The 15,477-nt window shown below is 38.3% G+C and overlaps 1 protein-coding gene across 6 annotated transcripts in view; it reads left to right on the top strand.

Annotated features, from left to right (window-relative positions):
• Positions 1–15,477, top strand: part of LOC124788247 (neurexin-4) — a 545,350-nt gene that overhangs the window by 339,507 nt on the left and 190,366 nt on the right. For all 6 annotated transcript variants that reach the window (XR_007016075.1, XM_047255435.1, XM_047255434.1 and 3 more), the window contains exons 19-21: positions 5,519–5,692; positions 5,805–6,030; positions 8,391–8,638. Coding sequence is in view for 5 of the 6 variants with exons in the window: in XM_047255435.1 (XP_047111391.1) it covers positions 5,519–5,692; positions 5,805–6,030; positions 8,391–8,638 (648 nt within the window). In the remaining variant the exon portion in view is untranslated. The remainder of the gene's footprint in view (positions 1–5,518; positions 5,693–5,804; positions 6,031–8,390; positions 8,639–15,477) is intronic.

Here is a 15,477-nt window from a genome sequence, read left to right on the forward strand (position 1 = left end):
GGGCTTCCAACAGCATCTCCCCAATGACTGTTCAGTGAACATTGCTGCGTATGGGCCTCCACAGCAGGCATCTGCTTCATGCACAAATGGTGATTATTGTACACTGGTTACAGAGCATGGAATTTGCATGCCAGTACTGCAACTGAACCTCCACTAATGGGTGATGGATGATATTTTCAGATAAATCACATTTTATGCTCTATTGGTCATTGGCATGTACAGCGTGAAATGTCTGTAAGAAAACTACCTATTACAATCGTTGGTAGCTTCCAAGTCAGAGGCCATTCCCTCGGTTATCTCGTCATTCTGGAAACCACAAAGGATCAACACAAATATGCATCTATCCTTGGGGCCCATGTCCACCCTATGTGCAATGTGTTTTTCTCGGCATGATGGCATTTACCAGCAGGACAATGCAATGTATCACACAGATCATAGTGTACGTGTGTTGTTTTGAAGAGCACCAGGATGAGTTTACCATACTCCTCTGGCCACCAAACTCTCCAGATTTAAATCTGATCAAGAATCTATGGGACACCTCAAGTGGTCTGTTCATGCCATGTATCCTCAGCTGAGAAACGTAGTGCAGCTGGCAATGGCACTGGAGTGAGCATGGCTCCACGACGTTGTTGGTACCTTCCAGAGCCTCAGACTCTCTTTCTGCATGTCTTGAAGTGGTCTCCACTACAGGAGGTGGCCATTCAGGCTTTCAAAATGTGGTCACATTAATGTGACTGTACAGGACTGTCTGGGTGGCATTTTTGCTAGATATCTCACTGTTCTTTCTTAAATCATGAATATTCTTCCTAAGTAGCCAGCTTGTGCAGCTTGTAATGCTTTTTTACTCTAACTGTTCATGAGGATAAAAAGTATACAAAAATTAACTGTAACTGTAGTTTACTCAAGAAAATTTATGAGTATTTTATACAATGTAATTTAAATTTTTTGGAAAGCAGTAAAAACACACATTTTATACATAACTTCATGCCTGAGTCGTTTCATTAATTGTTGAACATAGTCCATTATTTTCAGAAAATTCTTGGGTTGGTTTGTTACCTTTGCAAAGTTCGTGTGGCTCATGTTTTCGTTAAATCAGACATCTCATTAACATTTCTAGTGTTTATTCCCATTACACTCTGTTCACAACTCCTCACATCATGCTGTCATAGAAACTGTTCACATGTTGTAATGTTTTCCCATTGTGTCCAACCAGCAACACCCTTCTTACTTTTTGCTTGCCAAGCTAAAGCACTTTATGCCTCCTGACACCGAGTCAAAGATAGTAAATCACAAAGTAAATATATTACAAACAATACTGGTTGCTTTTAAGATTTGAACATTAATATTGTAAAATAAAACAATTTGAAATGTTCTTATTGTATATTGTAACTAGGAAAGATAAATAACAAATTTACTAGGTGTTAGTTTTTTTAATGCATGATTGATAATGCTATCCCTACTTCAGAAGTAAATCAATAATTATTTCCTGCATACATAAATGACAAATTGAACTTATTGATATCATACCAAGACATGAAATGAAAAGACCGACACCTGCTGAAATGAACTTTCATTTTACAACTTCCACATAGCTGTAATCAATAGGACAAACATGAAAATATAAGTTCATAGTACATCTTGTTCAGAAGTTTCTCATTAATAACCTTTGTTGTTGCACAGATCAGGCAGAGCTATGCACTTATCTTTTTACACTGTATCTAGTCTGATGGGCCAAGACATTATGACCCTGTCCACCATGAGACTTAATGTGGTCACGTGACACAGTAAGGAAAGTAAATAAACAGAGCAGAGATGAATGGGGGATCAGTCCAGCAATGACATAAATGACTTTGAAAAAAGTCAGATTGTTATGGCCTGATACCTAGGAATGAGCATGTAAAAAATGGTGAAGCTGGTAGTTGTCAATGTGCTACTCTAATAAGCATTTATGGAAAGTGGTTGAAGGACAGTGAAACCATAAGTGGGTAACAATCAACCAATCAATATCTTTATTCATCCGTTAACAATATACATTGTGTGGATGTAGTCAATTACAATATATTTTCTTATCTTCAATTTGTTTCAAAAACTTGGATAATAAATATAAATATCGCCGTCATGTCTCGGCACTAAGGGCCCCCTGCATCTGCTTTTGATGTGAGCAACAATCTTGGCAGGAGTGGGTAGTAGGGGTACAGAAGAGCTGTGGAGCAAGGAGGTGAAGGGATAGCAGGATAGGGTTAGAAGAAGATGCTAGTGCTGCCAATGGGAGTGTGCAGGGATGTGACAGGGATGGATAGTGGGCTGCTTGGAGGATCATCAGGAGGCTGCTCTAGGAGGGGGAAGATTGGGGGTAGAGGCAGCAAGTGGATGAGGGCAAGGAGAGAAGTAGAGGAGGTGAAAGGATTATGCAGGTGTGCTGGTGGGACAGAAGGCACATGTGGGGCTAGAATGGGAGCAAGGAAGAATTTAGAGGTAGGTGGAGGACAGGGACCAGTGGAGGTTGAGGACAGGGGATTACAGAAATGAAAGATAGGTTGCAGGATGAGTTCCTACCTGTGCAATACTGGAAATCAGATGTTGATGGGAAGAATCCAGGTGGTGCAAGCTGTGAAGCAGTAAATGCTAAGCACATCTTGTTGAGCAACGTGTGACCACAATATTGTGGTGGTCATTCATGTAGGCAGATAGCTTCTTAGTGGCCATGCCCACACGGAATGAGCACAGTGTTTGCAACTAAGTTGGTGGATAACATGACTGCTTTCACAGGTGGCCCTGGCTCTGATTGGGTAAGAGATGCCTGTGACAGGACTGGAGTACAGGGTGTCAATTATTGAACTGTACGAAATAAAATTGTCATAACTACTGAACAGTTTGTGTTAGAATGTTCAAACAGCACAGTTGGCCACAGAGCATGATGGGAATAGTATGGTTTGGTTTAGCAATGTAGCCCATTTTCATTTAGATGGGTTCATCAATAAGCAAAATTGGCTTGTTAGGGGGACTGAGAATCCACATTTCATGATCGAGAAATATAATCACTCTAGTTGGTGACTGTGTGGTGTGCAATCTCCAGTCACAAAATAACTGGTGCAATATTCCTTGACAGCACGGTGACTACTGAATGCTACATGGAGGTTTTGAAAGGCGATTTTATCACCATTATCCTAAGTCAACCTGATTTCAACAAGATGTGGTTCATGCAAGACCGAGCTCGATGCCATCATGATGTCATGGAAGAGCACTTCCGGGACTGCATTCTGGCACTGGGGTACCCAGAGGCCACTGGCATGGGCATCGAGTGACTGCCATATTCTCTGGATCTGAACGCATGTGACTGTTTTTTGTGAGCTATATTAAAGACAAGGTGTACAGCAATAACCCTAAAACCATTGTTGAGCTGAAAACAATCAATCAGGAGGTCATCAACAGCATCAATGTTCCAACACTTCAGCGGGTCATGCAGAATTTCACATTTGTCTGCACCACATCATCGCCAACAATGGTGGGCATATTGAACATGTCACAATCTAAATCCAAATATCTGTAGTGACATTTACATGTTAAATACAGTGTGTGCACACCATAGTTTGTAACTAATTTACATTATTTTCATGTAGTTGAATAACTGTTACCCTGTATTTGGTAGTGTGAGAATCTATGCACAAAGTCCTGCATCTAGATCTATTCCAGGAATACGACCCCTGGAGCAACAGGTTGGGAGCAAGGGTGGAATAGGAACAGACAAGAATATTGTGTAGGTTTACCTGGACGTTACATGGCCATTATCAAGTGTGCAGTCACATCCAGAGCTGTGTGTCAGTTATGAGGGAACAAATGAATGCTGAGGAACTCCCTTCAGTGTATAAGACAATGTTTAAGAAAATCTTTCTTTTACTAACTTTTGATCTGTGTGCCTGGCTGTGGTCAGCAGACTTGAGCTTTCAGTAACCTGACATTGGACATATAGCTCCTAGAAATCTTTGCCTCACAGAAATTAAGATTGATTAAAGCCCTTATGCCTAAAGTTTACTCCAAACTGCAATAAGAAGACCAGGTATTTGTATAATGGGTTTATTAATCAAAAGTTGGTGCCAGCTAATCTTGCTTTGGCATGGTCACCTAAGTGACTTAAAGTGTCATTGATTATTTTTCAATACTAGCTCATAACAAATGTCTCTGAATTATCTTCTGTAAATATGTTATCTATAGTTGGGGCCCTTCTGGTCACAGTTCTACAGCAGCCTGAAACCAGGGAGCTGCAAAATGCACACACCTACCTGTCACTGCTATCTTGGCCACATGCCCTTGTTGCTCCAACACGCAGGGCCATTTGAAACACCATCCAAACAAACTATCAACAGTAACTGTTCTGATATAAAATAATCCTACAGTTAGTTACTCAAACTAACTCTGAACACTAATGCTTCAATACTCATCAGCTGGAAATACGGCTCCTGTTAAGACTGAGCAGTAGATAATAGTCTAGGGGCTGAAACTGGTTAAATAAGTGTTAACATTTTTATGAAACAGGAGATTCCATTTAATAAAATTCAGTATATTTATTTAGTCATAATTTGCACAAAATTGTGTGTACATCAGCGATGAGCTGGATCAGTCAGAAGTATCATGCAAAATTTAATTCATAAAAATCATAACTGAAAAGTTTAAGCTGTTTTAATAATTGAAGTCAATGTTTCCCACCTTTGTAACATCGCGCAACAGTTCTACACTTGTTTTTTTGCATCAGGAACTACCTTTTCAGTGTACTGTATTAATTAAAAATTCCATAAGGCCTCTTATTCCTGACCAGTTCTTTAGTAGTGCAATGGTATGCATCATTCTGTTTATAACTGAGAAATACAAAGTGTAAGTACTGCAAATAATGTTGTAAGTCTTGCAAGAAAAATTTGCATTCAGATTACCAGTATGTGATTTTTGTTCATAAATATGAATTTATTGTACCAAGTAGCAGTGGAAGAATCCATTAGTGCGTAGCAAACTATATTTCCAAAATACAGTTTCTTTTCAGCTGATCTGAATATAAAACATATGGTATAAACATTTTTAGATATTTGAGCAAAATTTTTCATCTCAACTGCTTTACATTACACATATTTACCGTCCATTTTATAAAAATACATTTTTCATTTATGGCATTATTATAGGAAAGTAATTCTTTAGTAAGTTCATATCGATTGTTAACAAATTAAAGTATTGATACCCCCTAAAATATGAATGAGATAAAAGCATTGAGAAATATGATGTATCTGTGTCTTATGTATGTTTTATGACTCTTTCTTCATCACTTTGTTGTGCTATGAGATAAAAACGTTTTTTTAGATGACATAGCCTTTCAACAAACAGATGGTTGACAGTTTGGGAAGTTTACAGTTTTGTGCTTGACTTCATGTCAGTAGTTAACAATTTCACATTTATAACATGAAACATTACTACCATGTACACTGTCTCAAAAATTATGGTTGCTTCTCTAAATGTGTTCCTTTGTACATTTCAGATACTCAAAAATATGTAGTAACTTTTACATCAAGTCAATCGTACATTGAAGTACCTGGATGGAGGAAGGGTGATATTTCATTTAGCTTCCGAACTACAGGAGAAAAGGCTATACTACTGTACCAGCCACCAATAAGACCAAATCATCCCTCCTTCATGGTTGCACTGACGGATGGTAAGCAAAATATCAAAGCCGTTATGGTGCTATTTCTCTGTAAGAAGCCTATGAAAGAGTATAACATTTTGCAGCTGTTAGTCACAGTTTTCAATATTTCTTTTGTTTGCAGATTTCACTTTGACATTTAATTTCACACTCAATAATGGAAGTTCCAAAGTTATGGAAATAAAATCAGGCAGAAAACTAAATGGAGGAGAGTGGCAGAAAATTTGGATTGACTATAATGAACATCATGTTCGATTCATGATCAATACAGAGACAAAAATGGTGGATCTAGCACCAGATGAAGAATTTGGGCCCTTTGAAGGAAGTATGTTTATAGGAGGAGCACCGGAGTAAGTTTTCAAGACTTTTTAAGTGTAAATAAATTTAATATCTTCATTATAATTTTGTGTCACAGGATCTCTTCAACTCTTTTCTCAATTTAAGTTTACTTATTGGACAAAAAGTAATTTTTCATTATTGCAAATTTAAAACTTCTTAAATCCCATAAAGTTAAGTTGAAAGCAGCAGTTAGAGCTAAAATTACATGAAATATTGTTCTTCTGTTTTATAAATGTTGAAAGGATTACTGTAATAGTTTTAATGGTAACTAGGCTCTGGTCCACAATTCCAAGAGAGCTTCAACAATGTTCAACCATTAGGAATGATGGAAAGCCATCATTTTTTGTTTTCAGTAAAGTATTCAACACTATCAGCAAGTAGATTGCAATGGAAATCTTTTTTTTTTTGTTATTATTTAAACAAATTTTTAAATGTGAATCATCAATTAGCAATCACAACATATTTAATTCTGTACATCAAAAGATGTTCAGATTATTCAGATTACTCACAATATTTGAATGTACACATTGCTGAGAATTTAAATTGGAAGAAAAACAAACACTTTTTAGACTTCAAATCAGTTCAGCCACTTTTGCACTTTGTGTTGCTGCAGACATTGGAGAGAAACAAAGAAGGAAGCCAACATACTATTACTTTGCTTATTTTCATTTAGTAGTGTCATGGGGAACAGCAACCAGAGAATCTTATATTTAAGAAAGAAACTCTTCATTCCATGAAAGCATGCAATAACAAAAATATTTGGTGCTCACCCTCAATCATGTGGTAGACTATTGTTTAAAGTGTTAGATATCTTAAGGACAATCTCATAGTAGATACTGAATCTCATAAAATTTGTTATAGATAATCCATTAGAGTTTTAAGGAATAATGCCACTCATAATTACAACATAAGAAGAAAAAATTGGCCTACATTATTCTCCATGCAAACTGACTTTAGTTCAGAAATGGGTAAATAATGCTGCTATAGTAATCTTTGATAACATACCCTATGATATTAAATGCCTGACATAGAAAACCTAAATTTAAAAGTAAGCTGGGAAGTACATTCCATTCTATTGAAGAATTTTTGTTTGGAATCTTTAAACTTCTTTAGTGCAAAAGTGTTGCATTCTTACTTGTGTTTGTTAAACTAAATATTGTTTTCTTTTATGTGAACCCCCATGTAAATTGCCAGCATGCACCCATATTTAAATTTCAGTAAGTTAATATTCTGTAAACTGAGTCACCCATCTTCATTATGGTGTATTGTACAAATGTGGAACATGTAACTAATTAAATTAGTAATTGTATCAAAAGGAAAATTCAGTTGAGAAAACTACAAAATTATGAGACAGAATTGCTAGCTACTACATATCTTCAAGTGACAAATGATTAGTTCTGCTGACACAGACATATAAAAGTGCATAATAGTATTGTGGCATTAAACATTTGCCAGTATACAAGACACACCGGGCATAAAAGATACACCCCCCACTTTTTAAGACCCTTTTTTATATCTAGACAATATAAGCAATAAAAACTGCTTACCTTTTAATATTTTTCCTCAAAATCCATCCTCAGAGCTGGAGGAAGGAATATGTGAAGCCACCATGTCAGGATCTAAATCCTCATGCAATAAATTATCCTCTATAACATCCAGTGCGTTACTGATTCCATACTTCTTATATGATTGAATCACTCTTTCAGTTTTTATAGAGTCCTATGAAGCTTTGACCCACTCACAAATTTGAGAAATTCTATGTCTCTTCCTCCTTCCTGATGATATAGTTTCAAAATCTGTAGATTACATCCATCGCTCCACTCCTCCTCCATATGTCCCTTGAATGGTCTGTTGATACATACATCTAAATGTTGAAATAAATGAGTTAGCCCTCCAGGAATTACAGCTATCTGAGTCTTCAATTCATTCAGTCTATTTTTAACATCCATTCAATGAGAACGAAACTGATCCCATACTAAAGGAGCAGGCTTCTTCAGTAGGCTTCCAGGTTGCCTAGACCAAATTTTATTTGTCCACAACCATATTCCTCCTCCATCCATCCCACCTTTATTGTGTACATGGACAAATACTCTTTGGCAATTGTTCCATAGAAATGTGACCACATGACCACAGTCTCTGGCTGCTGAGGTGTGTGTGTGTGTGTGTGTGTGTGTGTGTGAGTGAGTGTGTGTTTTGTCTATTACCGACAAAGGTCTTGTTGACCGAAAGCTTACTTTCTGATAGTCTTTTTCTTATGCCTATCTGAGACTCAGCATCATCACTATATGGTGAGTAGCAACTATCCTTTTTATAATATTGTTACATTCCACACAGGACTTTCCATTTTAAAAAGTATTTTCTTCATTTTTAGAGACCTTTTGAAAATGAGCACTGTCAAGCAAGGCCTCATAGGATGCTTCCGAGGCTTAGTCGTCAATGGTGAAGTTCTGGATATATATTCCTATATGAGTGTCCATTTGTCTGAAATAATAAAAGACTGTAAGCCATCTTGTGTTCCAAATCCATGCAAAAACGGTGCACAATGTAAGGAGCTTTGGAGTACATTTCAATGCATCTGTGAAAATCCTTGGGCTCATCGTGGTCCTCTGTGTGAAACTAGTAAGTACCCTAGGGAAAATGATTACAATGCTTCAATTTGAACTCTCAAAACATTATGAAACCATTTGCTATTTTCTGTTGATATTGATAAGTGTGTGATACCATAATAGTATACAACTAATTTTTCATCAGTGTATACTTTTGAGTGCATGCACGTGTGCGCCCCCCCCCCCCCCCCCCACACACACACACACACATATTCACTCTCCCAGCCCAGTGCTTGGCTCACTGTGCAGTTAATTTGACTGTTATAGGATGCCATGTTCTTGCACATCACAATAAGTAGAAAGTAGTTAATGTGCTTATGGAAAGCCAAGATAGAAGTAAAAAGAAAGAAATAGATGGGCAGTATGAGTGTAGAATGTAAATTATGTCATACAATATTTCATTCCAGAATGAAAGGAAACCATGTGGAAAAATTACCAAGGTAACACACAATTGTGAATGGAATATAAGCAGTGAAATGAGTAAACCCATTCACTTATCAGACAGAGAAGAGATTCATCTTCTTTTATGTTCCTTCTTATCAACTACTCAAAACCTCCTCCGAGAGGTAAATGGTTTTCCTTAAGCATTGTGTTTATGTTCTACCCAGGATTTTCATCACTGTACCATGTGATTTTAATTGAAGTTGTCTCTCTGTTCCATTGATGAATATTTTAATACAAGTTTACCAAGTATTCTCATAATTTAAGTAATTCATGGTGTCAGATGATATAGTAATCATCTAATACATAAAATCTTCATCATTTAATATATTTCTTGATTTGTTTGTTTGTTCATCTTCTGTGCATCCCTATACTATTCATCCAGTTATGATGAAACTTTGATGAGCTATGTGCAGGCCCTTGAAGATTTCTGTTGGTGCCAGAACCCCCTACCACAGACATAGGTGGGGTGACAAGCAGATAATATAGAAGCTTAACTCAGGATGACTAATTTTTTGTATAAAAATATTGTGGGGCAATATACCCCAGCCATCCCTAGGGGTGGGAATGAGAAGGCATGACATACAAAAATATTACTATCAATTCCATAGTTTTAGGTGTCCCTCGACATCTTGGTGACAGTCCCAATGATGTTTCACCCTAGAGGTGGGGGAAGGGTGTACAAAGGCAGTGACATATCAGCATATCTTGCTAATGGTAGAAGGAATTTCTACGAAAATTGGCTATCTAGAGAAATATTCTTGACAGTAAGATACCCTTATCTTTCCTATGGCTGAGGGTTTCGGGTGGAAGGGGGTGCCATAAAAGCATAAATCATGAATTCTTGGAGTAATTTCAACCAAATTTGGTATATAGAAGACTCATTGTCTGTATAAAAATACTGTGGGAGTAAGATATGATTACAGTCACTAGGGGTGGGGGTACCAACAAGAAGGTATGACATGTAGAAGCATCTGAAAATGGCCTGTTGGTATTTTGTTCCTGTAAGTAATTGACTTGGAATACTTTAAAAGTGTGAAGCACAATCTATCTCTTACTTGCACTGTTCAGTGCATCATCCACATTGCATGGATGAGCACTACAGTGAGCCAATAATTTTGCCAGCATGTTTTGGGGGCCATGCCATGCCACATGGCTTGATACCACGAATACATTTAACGTCCTCTGTAGAGTTGAATGGAGTAAAACAGTGGAGAATCAGCCAGTTGCCTGTGACAGTCCTTCTTCTCAAAATAACAGTCGGTTTCTGACAGAACTACAAGTTTCCTCAGAATTCAGAGGTACATTTCTAAAGATATAAAAGAAATATGTGTACAAATATGTTAAGTGTCTCTGGTATCTATGTATGAGTGAAATATATTGGAAGTATTGTACATGGGCAAAGCTGCAGGCTAAAAGCTAGTTACAAATATCATTATATTAAAAAGACACAGTGCTACTTATCGTAAAGAAGAAGTGTCATTTTTGACATGTCTCTCATATGGTAAACAGTAATCTGCCATTTCCTACATTGTTACTATTCATACCTGGAGTTTCCATTGTTTGATTATATTAAAAGGCCTATTTTTAGGTGTGCTAGCTTGCTTATAACATATCATTCACTAGGTGCAATAGTTTAGCAGCTATGGGGGCACGCTGAAAAGTAATGCCTTGAAATTTTTTATGTGAAACTTCTTAAATCTTGTCAAATAAAACAAATGTTATGAACATCCTACATCTTTATTCTTCTTGTCTACATATCTATTTCTCAACTTAGTCACTCTGATGATGAACATATTTATCTCTACGAGAGAAAAGCTTGTTGCTATCGTCGCTGTATAATATTTGATTTTGTTGACAGAGCCACACCCTCATCTTTGTTTGCATCACTTCATCACTATTCAAGCAAAATCCACAAAGGTGTTCTTTAAGTTATGAAAATAGTTGAAAATCACATGGTGCCAAGTTGGGATTTCATGATCCATGACAGTGGATCCAAGGTGTCAGATTGTAGGAGATGTTGCAGCACTCACATGTGATCTGGCATTTTCATGCTGAAGTAGATGGTACTCCATGTGTGAACAAACTTATCAGATTCAATACTCAAGGAGCCACAAACTAGAGCCACAGTAACCCAACCATTACCATGTGCACTAGCATCAGCGTTAGTAAGTGTAAAATTCAGTACTCATCCACAAAACACTGAAGGACCATGAAGAATAAATTGCGCACCTACTCCGCTCTTCATAGTTATAGATATATTATCAATAGCTTTATGCACTGTAAGACACGAATGCCTTCTCCTAAAATAACGCAACATAACTATTCTGTGTCGACGCTGCTGCATATGCGGCTGCTCGACGCCTGATGCCATCTTACCAGAAATGTCACTTATAAGCTGCCAGTTATCAGACTGCAACTTCCAGCTGCCAGTAGCTATCTACTTCCTGTCCAGGAGCAATAGCATGTGCGATGCTAAGTAAAACTAGTAGTGTCACGCTAGAATGCCCAGTGGGCAACGCAAAGTACCTAGAACACCGCACATAGTGAACTAGCATGTCAAAGATATATATCTTAGCAACTGGCAGCAAGGTGATGTTACTTACCAAACGAAAGCCCAAACTCTTTGCCTTTACGTATGTCTGCTTGTGTCTGTGTATGTGTGGATGGATATGTGTGTGTGTGCGAGTGTATACCTGTCCCTTTTTCCCCCTAAGGTAAGTCTTTCCGCTCCCGGGATTGGAATGACTCCTTTCCCTCTCCCTTAAAACCCACATCCTTTCGTCTCTACCTCTTCTTCCCTCTTTCCTGATAAAGCAATCATGGGTTGCGAAAGCTTGAATTTTGTCTGTGTGTTTGTGTTTGTTAGTGTCTCTATCAACATACCAACGCTTTCATTTGGTAAGTTACATCATCTTTGTTTTTAGATATATTTTTCCCACGTGGAATGTTTCCCTCTATTTTACACACACACACACACACACACACACACACACACACACACACACACACACACACACACGCACATTCATTTGCTGCCAGTTGTTACAAAAAGGTACAGCCAAACTTTCAGGAAACATTACTCACACACAAAGAAAGAAAATATGTTATGTGGACATGTGTCCGGAAATGCTTACTTTCCATGTTAGAGCTCATTTTATTACTTCTCTTCAAATCACATTAATCATGGAATGGAAACACACCGCAAAAGAATGTACCAGCGTGACTTCAAACACATTGTTACAGGAAATGTTCAAAATGTCCTCCGTTAATGAGGATACATGCATCCACCCTCCGTCGCACGGAATCCCTGATGTGCTGATGCATCCCTGGAGAATGGCGTATTGTATCACAGCCGTCCACAATACGAGCATGAAGAGTCTCTACATTTGGTACCTGGGTTGCGTAGACAAGAGCTTTCAAATGCCCCCATAAATGAAAGGCAAGAGGGTTGAGGTCAGGAGAGCGTGGAGGCCATGGAATTGGTCCGCCTCTACCAATCCATCGGTCACCGAATCTGTTGTTGAGACGCGTATGAACACTTCGACTGAAATGTGCAGGAGTTCCAATGTGCATGAACCACATGTTGTGTTGTACTTGTAAAGGCACATGTTCTAGAAGCACAGGTAGAGTATCCTCTATAAAATCATGATAACGTGCTCCATTGAGCAGTAAATACAGACGAAACTAAAATGAGCTCTAACATGGAAATTAAGCGTTTCCGGACACATGTCCATATAACATCTTTTCTTTATTTCTGTGTGAGGAATGTTTCCTGAAAGTTTGGTCGTACCTTTTTGTAACACCCTGCATATATAAAAAAACCAAAAATGGAAGCACAGCTCCCCCCCCCCCCCCCTCCCCCTCTAAGAGTTATCTGGATGACTTGGGATGGGTCATTTTCCATGGCCCATAGGTTTCTTTTTTGCTGTTGTGAAATTTTTTTTTATTTTCTCAAGAAAAGGACAGGTACTTTATTTCAATTTCTATAGTAATGTGTCACATCTTCAACAACTTCAATCTTGGCACAATTCAGTGCACCTTTAATCCATACAGACACAGAGCCTGATTCATTTACTTTACTATGATTGCATGTCCTAAGAACCAACGGCATTGTAGACATATAGTAAAATGAACCACGATCTCTCTTATAAGCTTCACATATCTGAAATGTATGATGAGCAGTAACTTCTCAGTTGCTAAAAGTCTCCAGCCCTGATACAGTCTCCACTTCACCACCATCATCTAAAGCCACAGAAACCCAACCATTGCCATGTGCACTAGCATCAGCATTAGTACGCATTAAATTCAGTACGCATCTGCAAAACACTGAAGGACCATGATGAGTAACTTGTGCACCTACTCTGATCTTCATAATAATAAATATATTATCAATAGCTTTATACACTGTAAGGCATGAACGCCTTCTCCTCCTAAAATAACGCTGCTGCTGCACGTGCTGCTGCTTGATGACTGATGACATCTCACCAGAAACATCACTTATGTAGCTGCCAGTTATCAGACTGCAACTTCCACCACCAGTAATGAGCCAAGTCCCTTATCTGCTTCTAGTCCGGGAGCAATAGCACGCGCGACGCTAAGTAAAACTATAATGAGGAGGTGGTGGCCCAGGTACCATCAAGCGATGGCAAAGAGGATAATCATTTGTCATACTTATCAGATGATCACTAGATATCCATATATTCCCAAGCCAGTGGCTTTGGGTGTGACAAAATTTAGACACAGCTGCCTTCAAATTTTTGAATATAGTTGTGACTTTAGTGATCGTAGTTTTGTTCCACTGCCTTTTATCAACTAATTACTAATGCTGATGCTAGTGCACATGGTAATGGTAGGGCTACTGTGGCTTTAGTTTGTGATGGTGAAGTGGCGACTGTATCAGGGCTGGAGACTTTTAACAGCCGAGAAGTTATTGCTTATCATACGTTTCAGACCAGATGTGGCTTGAATTCAAGGAAATAGTATCAGCAGCAATTGAGAGATTTATACCAAATAAATTAACAAATGATGGAGCTGATCCTCCTTGGTACGTAAAATGAGTCAGAACACAGTTGCAGAAACAACGAAACAAACATGCCAAATTTAAACAGATGCAAAATCCCCAAGATTGGAGATCCTTAACAGAAGCTTGAAATTTAGTGCGATCCTTTACAGAAGCTTGAAATTTAACGCTCACTTCAATATGAGATGCTTATAACAGTTTCCAAAATGAAACTTTGTCTCGAAACCTGGCAGAAAATCCAAAGAGATTCTGGTCGTATGTGAAGTATGTTAGCAGCTAGGCCCGTTTGTGTACCCTTGATGACTGCACGACATGAAGCTTTATGCCTCACCTTGCCCTGTCAACAGCATCATTGGACTATTGATTGGAAACATGTTGCCTGGTCAGACGAGTCTCATTTCAAATTGTATCGAGTGGATGGATGCGTATAGGTATGAAGACAATCCCATGAATCCATGGACCCTGCATGTCAGCAGGGACTGTTCAAGCTTCTAGAGGCTCTGTAATGGTGTGGGGTATGTGCAGTATAAATGATATGGGATGCCTGATATGTCTATATGCAACTCTAAGAGGTGACATGTATGTAAGCATTCTGTCTGATCACCTGCATCCATTCATGTCCAATCTGCATTCTGATGGATTTTGGCAATTCCAGCAGGACAGTACAACACCCCACATGTCCAGAATTGATACAGTATGGCTCCAGGAACACTCTTCTGAGTTTAAACACTTGTGCTGGCCACCAAACGCCTCAGACATGAACATTATTGAGCAAATCTGGGATGCCTTGCAACGTGTTATTCAGAAGAGCTCTCCACCCCCTCATACTCTTATGAATTTATGGAGAGCCTTTCGGGACTCATGGTGTCAATTTCCTCCAGAACTACTTCAGATATTATTCGAGTCCATGCCAAATTGTGTTGCAGCATTTCTGTGTGCTCGCTGGGTGCCTACATGAGGTGTACAAGTTTCTTTGGCTCTTTAGTGTATTGCTCTATACAAACAGAACCACCCAGTTTAAGTTCACAGGCCATATTAAAATGTCTTTGTCATGATGAATGTGTAAGCAAACATGTATTTTATTTAGCAATATTGTAGCCATTCATATATTGTGGTATGACAGTCACAGTCATGCCAGTCTAAGAGCACATGCCGTCACTTAAGTCTCAATTTATTTATTTGTGCCATGAGTAACATATATGCAGCAGTGAAGTATCCATCTCAGCTGCTTTGGTTTAAAAATGCAATTTCCAGTCTGTAAACGTAAATGTGATTTACATTTTGCTTGCGTGTTCATTTTGACAAATACCCTCAAGACAATCCCTGTGGAATGAAACGGGCTGATTGTATTTGTAAATAATAACACAGGAAAGTCTTAGCAGTGAGGT

Source organism: Schistocerca piceifrons, chromosome 3 (genome assembly GCF_021461385.2).
Source record: "Schistocerca piceifrons isolate TAMUIC-IGC-003096 chromosome 3, iqSchPice1.1, whole genome shotgun sequence".
Taxonomy (NCBI): Eukaryota; Metazoa; Arthropoda; class Insecta; order Orthoptera; family Acrididae; genus Schistocerca; species Schistocerca piceifrons.